Source organism: Sorghum bicolor, chromosome 9 (assembly GCF_000003195.3).
Source record: "Sorghum bicolor cultivar BTx623 chromosome 9, Sorghum_bicolor_NCBIv3, whole genome shotgun sequence".
In the NCBI taxonomy this organism is placed as follows: Eukaryota; Viridiplantae; Streptophyta; class Magnoliopsida; order Poales; family Poaceae; genus Sorghum; species Sorghum bicolor.
The window spans coordinates 8,205,695-8,220,727 of record NC_012878.2 but is presented as its reverse complement, the minus strand read 5'-3'; the positions used below and the strand labels follow the sequence as shown (position 1 = coordinate 8,220,727).

The following is a 15,033-nucleotide window of genomic DNA, read 5'->3' as shown; positions in this document are numbered from 1 at the left end:
TTTCAAATGTCATATCCTTCAAGCCTCTAATCAATTCTTTCTTCATCAACTTCTTGAGTGTGCCCATTCCAACATGTGCTAACCTTCTATGCCACAACCACCCAAGTGAAGTCTTGGTGAATAAGCAAGTCTTGACATCAACTTCATCGGATGAGAAATCAACTACATATAAGTTGTTGTGCCAGAAGCCTTTGAATATCACTTCATTGTCATCTTCCTTGGTCACAATTACTTCCTTCTTCTTGAATAGGTATTCAAATCCAAGATCACAAAGTTGTCCAACTGAGAGCAAGTTGAAACTCAATGATTGCACATAGAGCACATTGGTGATGGAGTTGTCATTTGATATAGCAACCTTTCCTAATCCCTTGACCTTGCCTTTTGAATTGTCACCAAATGTGATCTTCTCTTGGTTGTCAACATCTTCATCGAGAGAGGTGAACATCCGGGGATCTCCGGTCATATGTTGAGTGCAACCACTATCAATTACCCAATGTGATCCATCGGTCTTGTAGTTCACCTACACACAAGAGATCAAGCTTGAGATTTAGGGACCCACATTTGCTTAGGGCCCTTGACCTTCTCTACTAGTTGCTTTGGCACCCAAATCTTCTTTGGCCTTTGCTTGTTGGGCGGCCCCATGAAGCTAACCTTGACCTTGCCACACTTGTCTTTTCTTACAATGTAATGAGCATTGAAGGCAAATGGTCTTGCATGCTTGGGCAAGGGTGGTGGTAGTGGTGCCTTACACTCATGAGCAAAGTGTCCTTCTTGACCACACTCAAAGCATCTCTTTGGCTTTGGCTTGCTTGGTTGATCATGAGTGGCTAGAGACTTGATGAGCTTTGTTTGATGAGCTTTATAGCCAATCCCACTCTTGTCCATCTTCATGACGGTGTTCATGAAAAGCTCACTTTGAAGGTCTTTCCCTTTGGTGAACTTTGCTAACCCCATGGTTAAATGTTCCTTCTCTTTCTTGAGCTTGTTGTTCTCTTGAGTTAGCTTCTTGATGATTGGGTCATTGTTGCTAGCTAACTCATCCAAGATGAATGTTTCATCTTCTTCTTGCTTGTCATACATCAAACCAAGCTTGAGATATTGATTTTCTTCCTTGAGCAACTTGTTCTCATATGCAAGCTTCTTATCTTGGTCAAGTGACTCAATCACAATGGTCTTGTGCTTGACTTGTTCTTGCAACTCTTTCTTGAGCATGACAATTTCATCCTTGAGCTTGATAGTGTCCTCATAGCTCTCGGCCACTACCACTTTCTTGCCCTTGCAATCAATACATTTGCTTGTGCTCTCCACAAGTAAGTCATCACAAGATGTGGCTACATCAAGCTTAGCAACATTGTTAGTAGCAACATGTGTTTCATCAATTGCAAGTTCATAAGCAATCTCAAGGTTGTCATAGTTTGCTTTTAGAGTTGTTAGCTCTTCTTTCATTGCTCTATATCTAGTGATAAGCTCATCATGAACACTCTCAAGTTTATCATGTTTTTCTTTGAGCTCTTTTAGAGAGAGTTTGAGCTCCTTGAGCTTGGTGGTCATGATCTCATTTTGGTCTCTAAGCTCATCACTAGATTTGAGCTTTGCTAGAAGAGTGTCATTTTCAAGTTCAAGCTTTTCATTTTCACTTCTAGTTTTTCTTATGACTTTTGTGTACTTGTTTAGCAATTTTACAAGTTCATCATAAGAAGGTGATTCATATTCACTATCACTTTTACTACTCTCATCCTCACTTTGTACCTTCCGGTCACCCTTAGCCATAAGACATAGGTGTGTAGAGGATGTAGATGGTGGTGAAGATGATGGTGATGGAGCATCGATGGCAATGGCGGCAACCTTCTCATCATCACTTTCATTGCCGGAGGAGTCACCACTTGAGCTTTCAATGTCGGTGAGCCAATCACCAACAATGTAGGCCTTGCCATTCTTCTTCTTGTAGTGCTCCTTCTTCTTGCCACCTTTCTTCTTGTATTGCTTCTTCTCATTCTTGTCATCATCACTTGAGTCATCTTGCTCTTTGTTCTTCTTTTTATACTTGTCCTTCTTGGGCTTTGGACATTGATGTGCAAGATGACCAAGCTCACCACAATTGTAGCAATCCATCTCGGAGATGGGCTTCCTCTTGCTACTTGTGAAGAACTTCTTCTTCTTGGAGTCAAAGTTGACTCCATTCTTGTTGAGCTTCTTCAACATCTTTGTGGTTCTTCTCACCATGAGGGCAATAGATGCATCATCATCACTTGAAGTTGATGACTCAACTTCATTCTTCTTAGCCTTGCCCTTGTGAGAAGCCTTGAGAGCCAAGTGCTTCTTCTCTTTCTTGGCCGATGAGGAGCCATCTTGGGGGTTCATGTGCATGTACATCTCATGAGCATTGATCTTTCCTAATATGGCGGTTGGTGTAGCGGTGGAAAGATCTCCTTGATGAAGCACCGTTACTATGTGCCCATATTTTTCAATGGGAAGCACACATAGTATTTTCCTTGCTACATCCGCCGCACTCATTTGAGTGAGTCCAAGTCCATTTAGCTCCTCTACAATGACATTCAAGTGAGAATACATTTCATTAGCATTTTCTTTGGGAAGCATTTCAAATGTATTAAGCTTGTTCATCACTAAGTGATAGCGTTCCTCGCGTTCACTCTTTGATCCCTCATGGAGCGCACAAAGTTCCTTCCAAAGAGCATTGGCGGTTTTGTGGCTCCGAACGCGGTTGAACACCTCCTTGCAAAGGCCTCTAAAGATGTGGTTTTTGGCCTTCGCATTCCACTTCTCGTTTTCTTGCTCTTGTGGAGTAAGAGCGGTGGCTCTTTCCGGAGGGGCAAACCCTTCGGTCGCGGCTTTTAGGCACTTTACATCGCATGCCTCAAGGTATGACTCCATCCGTATTTTCCAATACGGGAAGTCATCCCCATCGAACATGGGTGGCGGTCCATCCCCGTTAGACATCTTTCTCTAGGCGGTGAAGCCTAAATAATGAGCACTAGGCTCTGATACCAATTGAAAGGATCAAGATGCCTAAGAGGGGGGGTGAATTGGGCTTCTCTAAAAATTTAAGCAACCTATAAGCTCCAATTCAACCCCTTGTGCCTAGTGTGACTTAGAGAGCTACCGGATAAAAGTTTTGCAACCTAGTTCCAATCCTATTCTAGCATGGCAATTCTAAGAATGTAAAAGCACAAAGTAAATGCTAGAAAGTAAAGGAGTAGTGGAAGAAAGTGCTCGGTGATGTTTTGCCGAGGTATCGGAGAGTCGCCACTCTCCACTAGTCCTTGTTGGAGCACCCGCGCAAGGGTCTTGCTCCCCCTTGGTCCGCGCAAGGACCAAGTGCTCTCTACGGGCTGATTCTTCGACACTCCGTCGCGGTGAATCGCCCAAAACCGCTCACAAGCTTGACACTAGCCACCCACAAGAACTCCGGGCGGTCTTCGTGCCTCCAATCACCACCGAACCGTCTAGGTGATGGCGATCACCAAGAGTAACAAGCAAAGAAATCTCACTTGATCCAAACAAGGCTCTAGAGAGTGGTGGATGCACACTTGACTCTTGGAACTCACTAGAGAAGGATTCTCTCAAGAAATCACTCAAACTTCAATCCTCTCTAGGCTCTTGCAACTCTCTTGCTCCACAACAAGTTTCTCTGATGTTCAAATGGGCAAGAGAGCTCTCATGGACGAGGTGGAGGAGTATAAATACTATCCACGAAGTCCAAAGGTCGGCCAACCGTTTTCCACTGAAAACGGGGTCACCGGACGCACATTATGTTGCACCGGACGCACTGCACCGAGCGTCCGGTGCTTCATAACGGCTACCTGTACTTCTCTCTGACAGGTCACCGGACGCTAACTCCCAGCATCCGGTGCACCGTCCGGTGCTCGGGGAACTTTACAAGCTTCCTGCGCAAGGGACCGGACGCTACCCGATGCGTCCGGTGCTCCAGGAAGGCTTGCAACCTCCCTGGGTATGGGACCGGACGCTGCCCGATGCGTCCGGTGCTAGCGTCCGGTGCCTAACCCTAAGCACCACACTGTTCCAACGGCTAAGGACCTCATCGGACGCACTCACAGAGCGTCCGGTGCAGCGTCCGGTGCCCCTTTGGGCACCCTAACTTCGTCGAAACGCGATAGCTCCAAAATGAAGTTGGTTCCTCTCGATTTAAGGACTATCTCTGAGCTGCCTAGTGCTAGATTTACCAAGTGTGCACCACACCTAAACCTAAAGCCTTGCCTAAGTCAAGCTACTAGATCAAAGCCCCTCTTAATAGTACGGTCAAAGGAAAACAAAGTCCTAAGCTACTCTAAGTGCCCTTCTTCACCATATGGCACTTAGACCTAGTCTAGTCTTGACGATGTCCATCCATCCTTTGAAAACCGAAAACGATTTCCACTATTAAGTTGGCATGTACGTTCCTGTCCATCGAGTACCTATTTACCATGACCTTACCTATGACTTTGTCTCTGCAAAACACACGTTAGTCATAGTAATCAATAATGTCATTAATCACCGAAATCACTAGGGGCCTAGATGCTCTTTCACACATCTTAATGAGCATCACTACTAATAACTAATTTGTTTTACCACTGTGTATCTGAAATAAATTGTCATTGCTGTATTCTTGCAGAATTACTTTTGTCCATATCCGGTCAGACTTACGATGAAAATTGATGTTGCCATTCTTCCGCTCAGACTTATGATGAGAAGCCAAGTTGCCAAGAGCCGAGGGTCTTCGTTTCATTTTTACCACCCGAAATGCTGGATTTTTTTATTTCAATCAAAATATGCAAAGTGAATACACTGAGAATTATATATCCACAGACAAACATCTATATTTATATCTATGACAGTATTCCCTCCGTCCACAAATAAATGCATATTTCGCTTCCCGAGGAGTCAAACTTTTCAAAGTTTGACTAGAAATATATTAAATAATATCAATATTTGTATCTACAAATAAATATATATTTCATGCTCAATCTAATAATATATATTACATATGATAAATATTAGTATATTTTTATATATATTTAGTCAAACTTAAAAGGGAACGGATCTAGTGCAAACTCATCTCGACCACAGGATGTTGATCCAAGGGCGCGAAAAGATTGGGTAATTTTGCACTTAACCGCCTGCTCTTAATCACACTTTTACAAATCTCTCCTTCCACCTCTCTTATGCGCTCTCTTGGATCAACATCCTGCGGTCCAGATTAGAGTTTGCATAGTTTGCACGGGAGATGAGTTTGCACTAGATACGTTGCCAACTTAAAAATGTTTAACTTCTCAGAAAACGAGATGTGCACTTATTTGTGAACGGAGGAAGTATTTCACAAGATAAATTTAATGGCATTATTCTGAAAAGGGGTTTCTAGAAATTATAGCTTCAAAAAAAAATGTAAGTGGCAGCTTTTTAAGACTCTAATCCCTTGGTAAAATAAAATTCTATTCGAAGTGTAAGAACATTATAAAAGTCATAGTTGGGCACTATCCTTTTCATTTGCTACATTGATTCAGCTTGTCATTCAGTACTGTCATGAGTTCATGACTAGCACCCCAGTAAACAGCTGCGTCATCATTTACCGCATTAGAGTAGAAACAAGATATAGATAACAAATCAGCTTTTTCTAAGGATAAGTGTCTTATAATTTTCTGATGCATTGCTTACAGATGACCATGCTTCTTTGTTAAACAGAGGCAATCAGTTGCTGTACATTCCAGTACAGAATGAGTACAACAGTGTACTAACTTAAGATCAGCTACGACTCCAGAGCATTCAAGTTCACGAAACCAGGCTTGCTGCTTCTTGCGGAATGCTAGGGTAGATATATGTGCTGGTAGAGGCAGTCTTTTGGGGTGTTCAAGAACTCTGCTGATCGAACTGGCAGCATAGTTAATCTGTGATGGAACAAACGAGCTGTTAGATATCAGGATGATGTTCTATTAATAGCCAAATCAAAGGTTTTTCCATTTCTCTCTTTATGACTAGGAGATAACCTGCATGCTTCGCGTATTCAAGTAACCATAATAACAGATGTGTAGTACTAGAGTGGATATAATCATCAATTGGAATAAAGGAAAACTATAAGGATAACATCATCTATAGGCATTATTGACTGACATGACTAATCTACAAGCACAGTTGAACAGTCGACATAAAAGTGGATCATATTCAGTTCAACTGGTAAGTTCAGATAAACTCATGGATATGCATGGCTTCATATCTACCACATGAACACCCACCAAATATAAATTGCTAAAACATGAACAGTTGAATAGGAACAGAGTCCAGAGTTAAGTCCTCAAAGAAAATGTTCCCTAGTACTTCTACTTAGGAGATCAATGTATCAAATTTCGTAGGAAATCAATAGGGCACTTAAGTTACAGTGTGGTACATGTAGTCCAATACACATTTAGCAGTTTTCAAAGATTAACAATCCACCACAGTAATAATTCATCTAAGGTAAGTAAAGGTTCATAGTAGATCAATGATCTCAGAATAGAACTGTTCAAATTTTTCAGAATGTTATCCAAATTGAATACATAGTGATTCCGAGTTTCCTGGATGACACAGAAGCCTTGCGAGATTAGTAATGTTAGGAAAAGATAAATGCCAATCACATGAAGAAAAATTCTCTAATGGATAACTTTCAGAAAAAAAACATATATCTCATATTAGACCTCAAATTGGTTGCCTCATCATATTTTTGCAATCTAGAAAAGAAATCTCCACCCAACAAACAAATTCCCGGAATTTAATCACGTGCCGATAATGTTGCCCAGCTTGTACTTGTCATAAACCCCAAACGTTAAAGATGCGACCATAAACTAATGCTGTGAAAGCATAGTGAACCTGGGGAATAATGATAAGTCCATTGTAGAATTCAGAACTCAGAATCCAGAACTTGTATTGTCACTGCAAATCCGTAAAAAGAACAAAGTGATGCTAGCATGCCACTCTATTATCGCCTAGGGCCTTGTTTAGTTGGTGAAAAATTTTGGGTTTGACTCTTGCGTTTGTATTTGATAATTATTGTCTAATCGTAGACTAACTAGGTTCAAAAAATTTGTCTCACAAATTATAGGCAAACTGTGTAATTAGTTATTTTTTATCTATATTTAATACTTCATGCACGCATTTAAAGATTTGATGTGACGGAGAATCTTAATTTTTTTTTTGGAATTTTGGGGGTGAACTAAACAAGGCCTAGATTTCTCCAATGCATCCTAGCACGCACGCCCCCTTTCCCAACAATCTAATTTAATCCAGCGAAGATGACAAAATTCAGCACATATCCTAACTTGCCAGCAAGGAGATGAGATTACCGAGGACGCCGCAGCGTCCACCAGCGAGCGCGCCATCGTCACCGCACAGAACCTGAGAAGCGACAAGGCAGGTATGAACGAGAGCTGAGGCTGGTAAAATTGGGGAAAAGAAGGAATTCTGAGGAAACCCAGCAGCATCCACGGAACGCGGGAGTGGAAGCACTAACATTCCGCGGCCGCCGGAGAGGGCTTGGTCGGCGGGGTCCGTCCACTCGTCGAAGCTGCGGGAGGGAAGGAGCGTCAGAGCACACGGAAACAGGGTCTCGGCGCCGACCGAGCGAGACAGAGATGGGGGAGCTGGCTGGGGGTCGGGTGTCTCTTACATCCAGCCGTAGCGGCGGTCGAAGACGAGGCGGCGCGGGCGGCGGCGGAGTGGCGGAACCAGCGAACCGGTGGAGGACTGTGGCGCCGCCATGGCTGGCGTCGACGCTGTCAGGAAACGCTCAGGGTCGCGTCGAAGCGGCTCTTGTGTTGGCATAGGCAGTGTCTCAGGCTCTCAGCTGTTTGACTCTTTTTAGTTCCAAAAACTTTACAAAATTTTGCAGATTTCTCGTCGCATCGAATCTTGCGATACATATATAAAATATTAAATATAAAAAAAAATTAATTAATTGCACAGTTTGCCTATAATTTTGCGAGACGTTTATATTTAAACAATATTTATTAAATACATACGAAAATACTACGGTGTTTATTTTGTAAAAAAAATTGGAACTAAACAAGGTCTTAGTAAAGAAAAACAAAATAAAATAAATTTGCTCGTGCTGGGCTATATTTCTCATGGAAGCTAGTTCAGTGTTTGCAGGCCCACTGAAATATGGACGCTGCATAGGGGCATGATAATATTGTTGTTGGGCCTTACTGGGTACGTTTAAGCAGGCTGAATTATAATGGGCAAGGTAGAAAATTAGACCTATTCCTTATTCTTTTTGTTTGCTTTTTTGGGCTTATTATTATCACCTGGTCATACACTTGGCACATGAAAATGACCTTCAGTTCCTCTCTCTCAAAAAAAAAAAGGAAATGCCCTTCAATGAGTTTTCTGACACCGATAATCGGACTTCGCTGACAAGTTACAGGTTACATCGAAGACCTTGAAAGAAAAACTCATTAGAAATAATCTACTGCTGTCAACTTCATCTTGTCTTGTATCCTGGTAGGTACTGGAAGTTCCAAATGCAGGGATGATTCCTTTTGCAGATCTTCAATCCTTTCTGCACTAACATCATGTCATATTCTCGAGCATTCGTCATGTAATTTTATTTCTAGATTTCAAGAGGAGTATTTGAGCATGTTAATAAACTGTAGTGCCTAGGGAAAAACAAACCTACTGCAGCCGGAAATTCTCTGCATCCATTCCACGAGTTCAGTGAGCAGGGTTTTAATTCCTTCGGCGAAGGCACTCCTGCAAGAATCCATTCTGTCAAGTGTCAAGTGATCTTAGCAGGCGCATCAGGCTTGGTCCCATTGGATGGTCCTTGTTTAAAATTCAATGGTTTCTAAGCACCCTGATGCTCTTGGTCCGGATTAATCTTCACAAGTGACCTGACTACATAACCATGACTTGAATTACTATTATTCACTTATTTACCTTTGCCATTGTTGCCATGCATGACATGATGATAGCAGAATTCTGAGAACACAATTATGTCATGCATGCCAATGAAGGCTCTGTAGTCCTTTCAGGCTTCATCAGTAATGATACTCCTTAAGCTTTCAATTCCTGCTGTCCCCCATGACTGTAGTACCATCTCTTACCTATCCATCTCAGCAACTTAAATATACGTGTCCCTTAGAACCAGGACACAGGCCGGTCTCTCTCTTATACCTATCCAGAGAAAAATGCAGACTTCCTACTTGGAATGAAGTTGGCAGCCAGTGCACTGCATGGTAGGAGGAGTAGTTATACGATTTCATTTGATTTGATGCAGCAGCAGGCATCGATCAGACTTGAGAGGGGCTGAGCCTATGCATGGCAGTGATTTCCATGTTGGGAACTGCGAAGAATAACGAAGAGAACTGGGGCATTCAGCTTTCAGAGGCTGACGAACGTTTGTTTGCAGGCCCCAGAGGCACTATTTCGTTCGTCCAGGATTTCTTTTTTCACCAACTGGTGGTATTGGTTGTTGCAAAGTCTATATACTGTTGTTGTAGTCCTTGGTATGCCTTGTGCTGTGCACAAGCAGGGAATTGTATGTGCATCAGGAGACAATCGGCAGCTGTATGTGCATCAGCAGCAAAACTACAGTATTCATCAGGAGAGATGGTGGAACTGTTTGTGAATGTTTCATTCAAGTTTGCATAGTGATTTAACATATTTCGTAAGGCATAGTATTTTCAAGTCCCGGCACTGCTGGGGGTTTTCACTGGTTGGACATTTCCTACAGCTGATTCTTTAATCAGTGATTTAACACTCTACTGCTGATTAACCCACCTCCTGCCACTCAAGAGCCACACTGTGGGGACTGGGGACAGCTTCATTTGTTTTAAATTTCTGAATTGCAGACGTAGAGGAGTATATATATCTTTTTGCTCACTGGCATTGAGCAATAGCTGAGCTCTCAATTTTCATAGTACTGTACCACACTGTGGTGATGGCACAGTGATAGTGATACCATCCGAGAGCGTCAGCTGAAGATGAATGAGTACTGTACCGTAGCTTGCACAGTATTTGAGCTTACACATGGTCCTGAGCTGAGTCCCTTAACCCTGATCTGATGAGTCAAATAAATGTGTGTAGGGCACAGGCATAGAACATTGGCAGCCAGAGCACAGAAGACATGTATGTAGCATGTGCTTGTTTGAATCATTTTGCGTTTTCAGGAAGCTCACACTCACTGACTCTCACAGTGGTTGTTCTATCTCCATGTGCTGTGAAAATTGGCCTTGCCTGCAGAATGCAGATGATGATGAATGCATGGCCGAATGGAGGGGGTACTACGCCGCTGCGCTCAGATAGATGTCTCTACATGTTCTCGTCTTTTGTTTGGATGATTCCTCTTGGTCCGGATGCAGTGATTTGCGATTCGCACGGCCCTCGTTCGTGCTCTCGTCCCTCCTTTACTCCGGGAATTAATTGGGGAGCTATGATGCTGCTGCTGACAAGTGAGGATCCATGGATAATGCTGCTGCGGACGATTCCACCGCACTGCAAACTGCAAATGCTCAGCTGCCTCAACCTTGTTTAGATACACCCAAAAACTCAAAACTTTACGAAATTCTCCATCACATCGAATCTTATGGCACATGCATGAAGCATTAAATATAGATAAAAATAAAAACTAATTACACAGTTTGTCTGTAAATCGCGAGACGAATCTTTTAAGCCTAGTTACTCTATAATTGGACAATGTTTGTCAAATAAAAACGAAAGTGCTACAGTGTCAAAATCCAAAAAGTTTTTGGATCTAAACAAGCCCTCACTCACAGTACCACAGCATGTGGCCGTTAATGGGGTGTTGTGGTGTCTTTTTGTTGCTCTACTGTTCTTGAGAAACAAGACACTGACCGTACGTACGTACTACGAGTACGCCGCACAGGAAAAGTAGGGCAGTGAATCGAATTCATTCCGCAACTCTTTTGAAACCTGTTCTGTTCGTTTGCTGTCCTTGAGATTCTACTTCTGCTTCAAATTTGAACATCATTAAGATTAATTACTAGAACAGCTAGACTCGCCTAGTAGTGCATCTTCTTTGGAACACAGATTAATTACTACAACAGCTAGACTGTAGTAGTGGAGTACATAATCGGATCGGAGTGCCTTATCATTTGAAATCCTACATACTTGAAATCCTACATGATTAGTACTCCCTCCATTCCAAAATATTAGTCATTATAAAAATCTTAAAAAGTTAAAATATCTTAAATTTGACTAAAATTATAGAAAAAATTATAAATATTTATAACATCAAATAGGTATACTATAAAAATATAATTAATGAATTATCTAATGATACTTAGTTGATAACATAAATATTATTATTTTATTATATAAACTTGGTCAAACTTGAGATCTTTTGATTTTCCAAGATTCTTGAAATAACTTACAATTTGGATGGAGGGAGTAGAAATTTGTATTTTGGAGGGATGTGCTATTGGAAATATGCAAGTATTTTTTTGATGGCAGACGTTTATTGAAAGAGAGAGTAGGTGAGGGATAGACATAGACTCAATGTTCATTAGTCCTCACAAAAAAAATTACTTGGCAATTCTTTTTGAGGCGTTTTTTGAAAGAAGGATGAGGAATTCTTTTTGAGTAATGTGTAAGGCAGTTGTACATTTGATGTGTAAAGTTTTTTTTCGAAGGTGTTGTGTAACGTTTTTTGTTTCATTTTCCAATCAATGGTGTTGTTCCATATAATTTCAAGATGATTTAATAGGAACAACCGAACAACCCTAACGATTGTTTGACCCCATTTGGTTCGCCTTATGCCCACCATGCGGTGCGGTACGCCATCAGCGGTGGGAGAGCTGCGGACGTGGACTGAGGCGGTGAAAGAAAATCGCAGCGGCTGCAATGACTTTGGTGCGATTATCGCGATCTAGCACCTGATAATCCGCTTTTAAAAAGTTCTAAACAGGCCTCTTCAGATACATTTATTAAGTATAATGTGCTTGGACAAAAGGTGTTGGTTGCCGCTGGAATCTATGGCTGACGACAGTGGCCTCTGTTATTGGCCAAGATTGTGCTCTTCACTTGTAGGTGTGCCACCTGGAATTGATGACAGAGCTGAGAGGTGCAGCTACTAGGGGAAGGGAGGCGAGACTATAATATGCTTGATGACGATGAAGCGCACAAAAATAGACTAACTGTGTCCACGCAAAAATTTGGTCACCACACAAGACACACAACAAGCTTGGAAGATCTGGTTGGCTTCAGTGTATGTGGATTTTGGGATCTAAGGTGTGTCAATTAGTTTGACCTATAACTGATAAGGGAAAAGATAATCAGTAATTTAAGGTGAAACATGTCGGCTGATGATTCGAATAGTTCTATGGGTCATTGGCTAGAAAGCCGAAGCAAGAAAAACGCGAGCCGCGGGGGAATGACGTAGCTATGAAGCCGAAATGCAATGATATGATAAAATAGAGCAAGTTGAGCAAATACCTTGGCTAGTGAACCAATGACGGCAATGCATATTCATATAAAGATATTAACTAAGTAATAGATGACTAGTTGGATCAAATCTACCGTCACCACTAATTGGATCAAATCTACCGTCACCACTAATTGGATCAAACTGAGACATCGTTAGCAGCAGGGGCGATAAATTAAAGGTTGCAGGCCGATAGATCTATTTATAGTTAAACAAAGAATTGAAAACACACTATGTTAGACTAGGATTAAGATATAATCAGCCGATAAGCCAATCTGACATCAGAAACAAAATAAACGAGATGAACAGCAAGACGATAGATTCATACAATTTAAATCGATGTGCCTTAATCTTAGTTTAACTGGTCATTCTACTAAATCTTGCAAGAGATTATAAGATGCTGCATTACTAAACCCAATAGAATCAGTAATGACGACACTTACAAATCTAGCAAGAGATCAAATGATGCGGCCTTACAAGATCAGATATAAATCGATAATGACGGCATGTAACATCTTTGATGTTATGGATACTAAAACCTGCCATGTCATCATATGCAGTGCAAAGTATGCATGTTTAGTACACTAAGATGCATCAACTAAAATAAGTTTATTATTTTAGTTTGTTGTGCTTAAGTGGTTAGTGTGTGTTTTAACTTTTGGAATGATACCTGTGATGGTTAAGTGATCCCTAATTAAGGTAGGATGAAAATTAAGTATTCACATGATGAGTAAAACCCTAATTTAAACCCTAGAATTACCCCTTTTTTTGTGCAATTCAAAATCTAAGCTAAATTTAGGGTTGAGCCGAAAAGCTAAGATGTAGATCTAGTTGAGATGTACAACTTTGGTGTTTTGAGGTTTTAAAGTTTCAATGTAAAATTCAAAGTAATTTTGAAAATACAGATTTCCAAAAATTACCCCCCTTTGATTTTAAACTTGCATTACAAAATCTGTTTGGAATTTTGAAATATGGTAAAAAGTAAAGTTGTATAACTTTTCAAAATGAACAACTTTTATTTTTGGAATTTTTCAAGTTGTTGAGCAAAATTGAAAATAATTTTGGAAATTCAGAAGAGTCCCAATTCAAATTGAGTTTTCCCCCAAATTGGAATTTGAATCCCCATGCTGTTTCATTCAAATTCACCCTTTTCCATTGCAAATCAGCTATGGTTCCTTAAAGATGATTTGTAGAGCTTTTAATTTTGAACAAACCATATTTTGGTCAAATTTCAAGTTGTATTCTAAATTTTGGTTTAATTTTGAAAAAAACGGAAAGCGGATAGGGATGTGCTACAGGAGCTCAGCCAATGGCCGCTGGCCAACTTCTGTCTGCCTTCGCCACCGTGGTCGACACAGCTGCTTGGCAGCTTGGTCATCACCTTCTTTAGCTCGACCATCGTCATCCACGAGCACAACGCCGCTGTGACTCGCTTTCTCTCTTTGAGCTCACCGCCGATTCTCCTCTCCTCAGCCACCAGCCTTTGCTCCTATGGTCACATAGCCAACATCGCCATGTTCTTGCGCACCTCCAGCACCCGCTCACGTGCCTCCGTTCACTCTCTAGCTCCCGCGCCACTATCTTCCTCAACTCTGGCGGGATTCCGCCATACTCTCTTCTGCGGCCAAGCTATCTCCGGAGGTCTCTCACCCTATCACCATGTGTTCTAACTCCTCCATAGCCTGCTAAAACTCATTGGTTTGATCTTTCCCTTTGTGCGTGGCCAGGTACCCGAGAAGTCGCCGTGAAACTCTGAGCGCATCGTCGGGCCACGCTCTACTGTTGTAGAAGCTCCGTATACTTACCCTGACTCTTCTAGGGTGAGCATCATGTTCGCCTTAACCTCTTATAGTTCCTCGAGTCCTTGGACCACATTCTATCGCGCTAGAGGGGTAGAAACATGGTCGTCGGTTAGCTCTGCTCGTGGAGTCGTCATGGCCAGTGTTGAGCTCCCGTGGAGCTTCCCTTTTGTTAGTGTTCGTCAGGATTGAGTTATGGAGGTAACAGAGTATGTTGTGACGCGGGCAAACTCCCTGGGGGAGCTTTCCCCTTGCCAAAGCACGGCCTTGCCACCGGCCATGCGTGCTGAGGCCGGCCAGAGCAGGGAAGGGGAGAAGCGGAGAAGAGCTTGCGAGCGTGCGTGATGCTGGGCTAAAATAGAGGGAATGGGCCGAGGAAGCAGGCCGAATAGCACCTCGTGTTGTTTTGCTCTTTTGCCAAATTAATTCAAAATGAATTTTGTTTGAAAATTTATAACAAAATGATGGCAAGTCCAAAAATTATGCAATTTTTTGGTTATGCTCCTAGTACTGAGTAGCATATAGAAAAAATATGAGTTGTCATTTTGGAGTACGTTTTGAAGGATTTAAAAATGTGCATTTTAATTATTAAATGAAGTTCCCTTGATTTTTATGAATTAATTCAGTTGTTCAAAAATCCCAAAAATTGTTGGGGAGTCACCATATGCTATTACCTTTCTTCACAAAATTTTTGGCGGTATTTGGATAAAATTTAATTAGATCCTTAATTTTAATTATTAATTAATAAATAATCATTTAATTATTAGTCTAAATTCAAAGTTAGGGTTCATGTGACTTGGAGATTTAGTG

General features: G+C 41.5%; 1 protein-coding gene across 2 annotated transcripts; it reads right to left on the bottom strand.

Moving 5' to 3' along the window:
• On the bottom strand, positions 5,609-7,802 carry LOC8055701. 2 transcript variants are annotated; one of them, XM_021447079.1, is made up of 4 exons: positions 7,652-7,802; positions 7,496-7,549; positions 7,305-7,380; positions 5,609-5,900 (listed from the first exon to the last, which is right to left on the bottom strand). In XM_021447079.1, the coding sequence occupies exons 1-4, from the start codon at positions 7,741-7,743 to the stop codon at positions 5,667-5,669; spliced, it is 456 nt and encodes a 151-aa protein (XP_021302754.1). In that variant the 5' UTR covers positions 7,744-7,802; the 3' UTR covers positions 5,609-5,666. The 2 variants fall into 2 exon arrangements, with proteins under 2 accessions (XP_021302754.1, XP_021302755.1); XM_021447080.1 differs by having other exon boundaries at positions 7,329-7,380.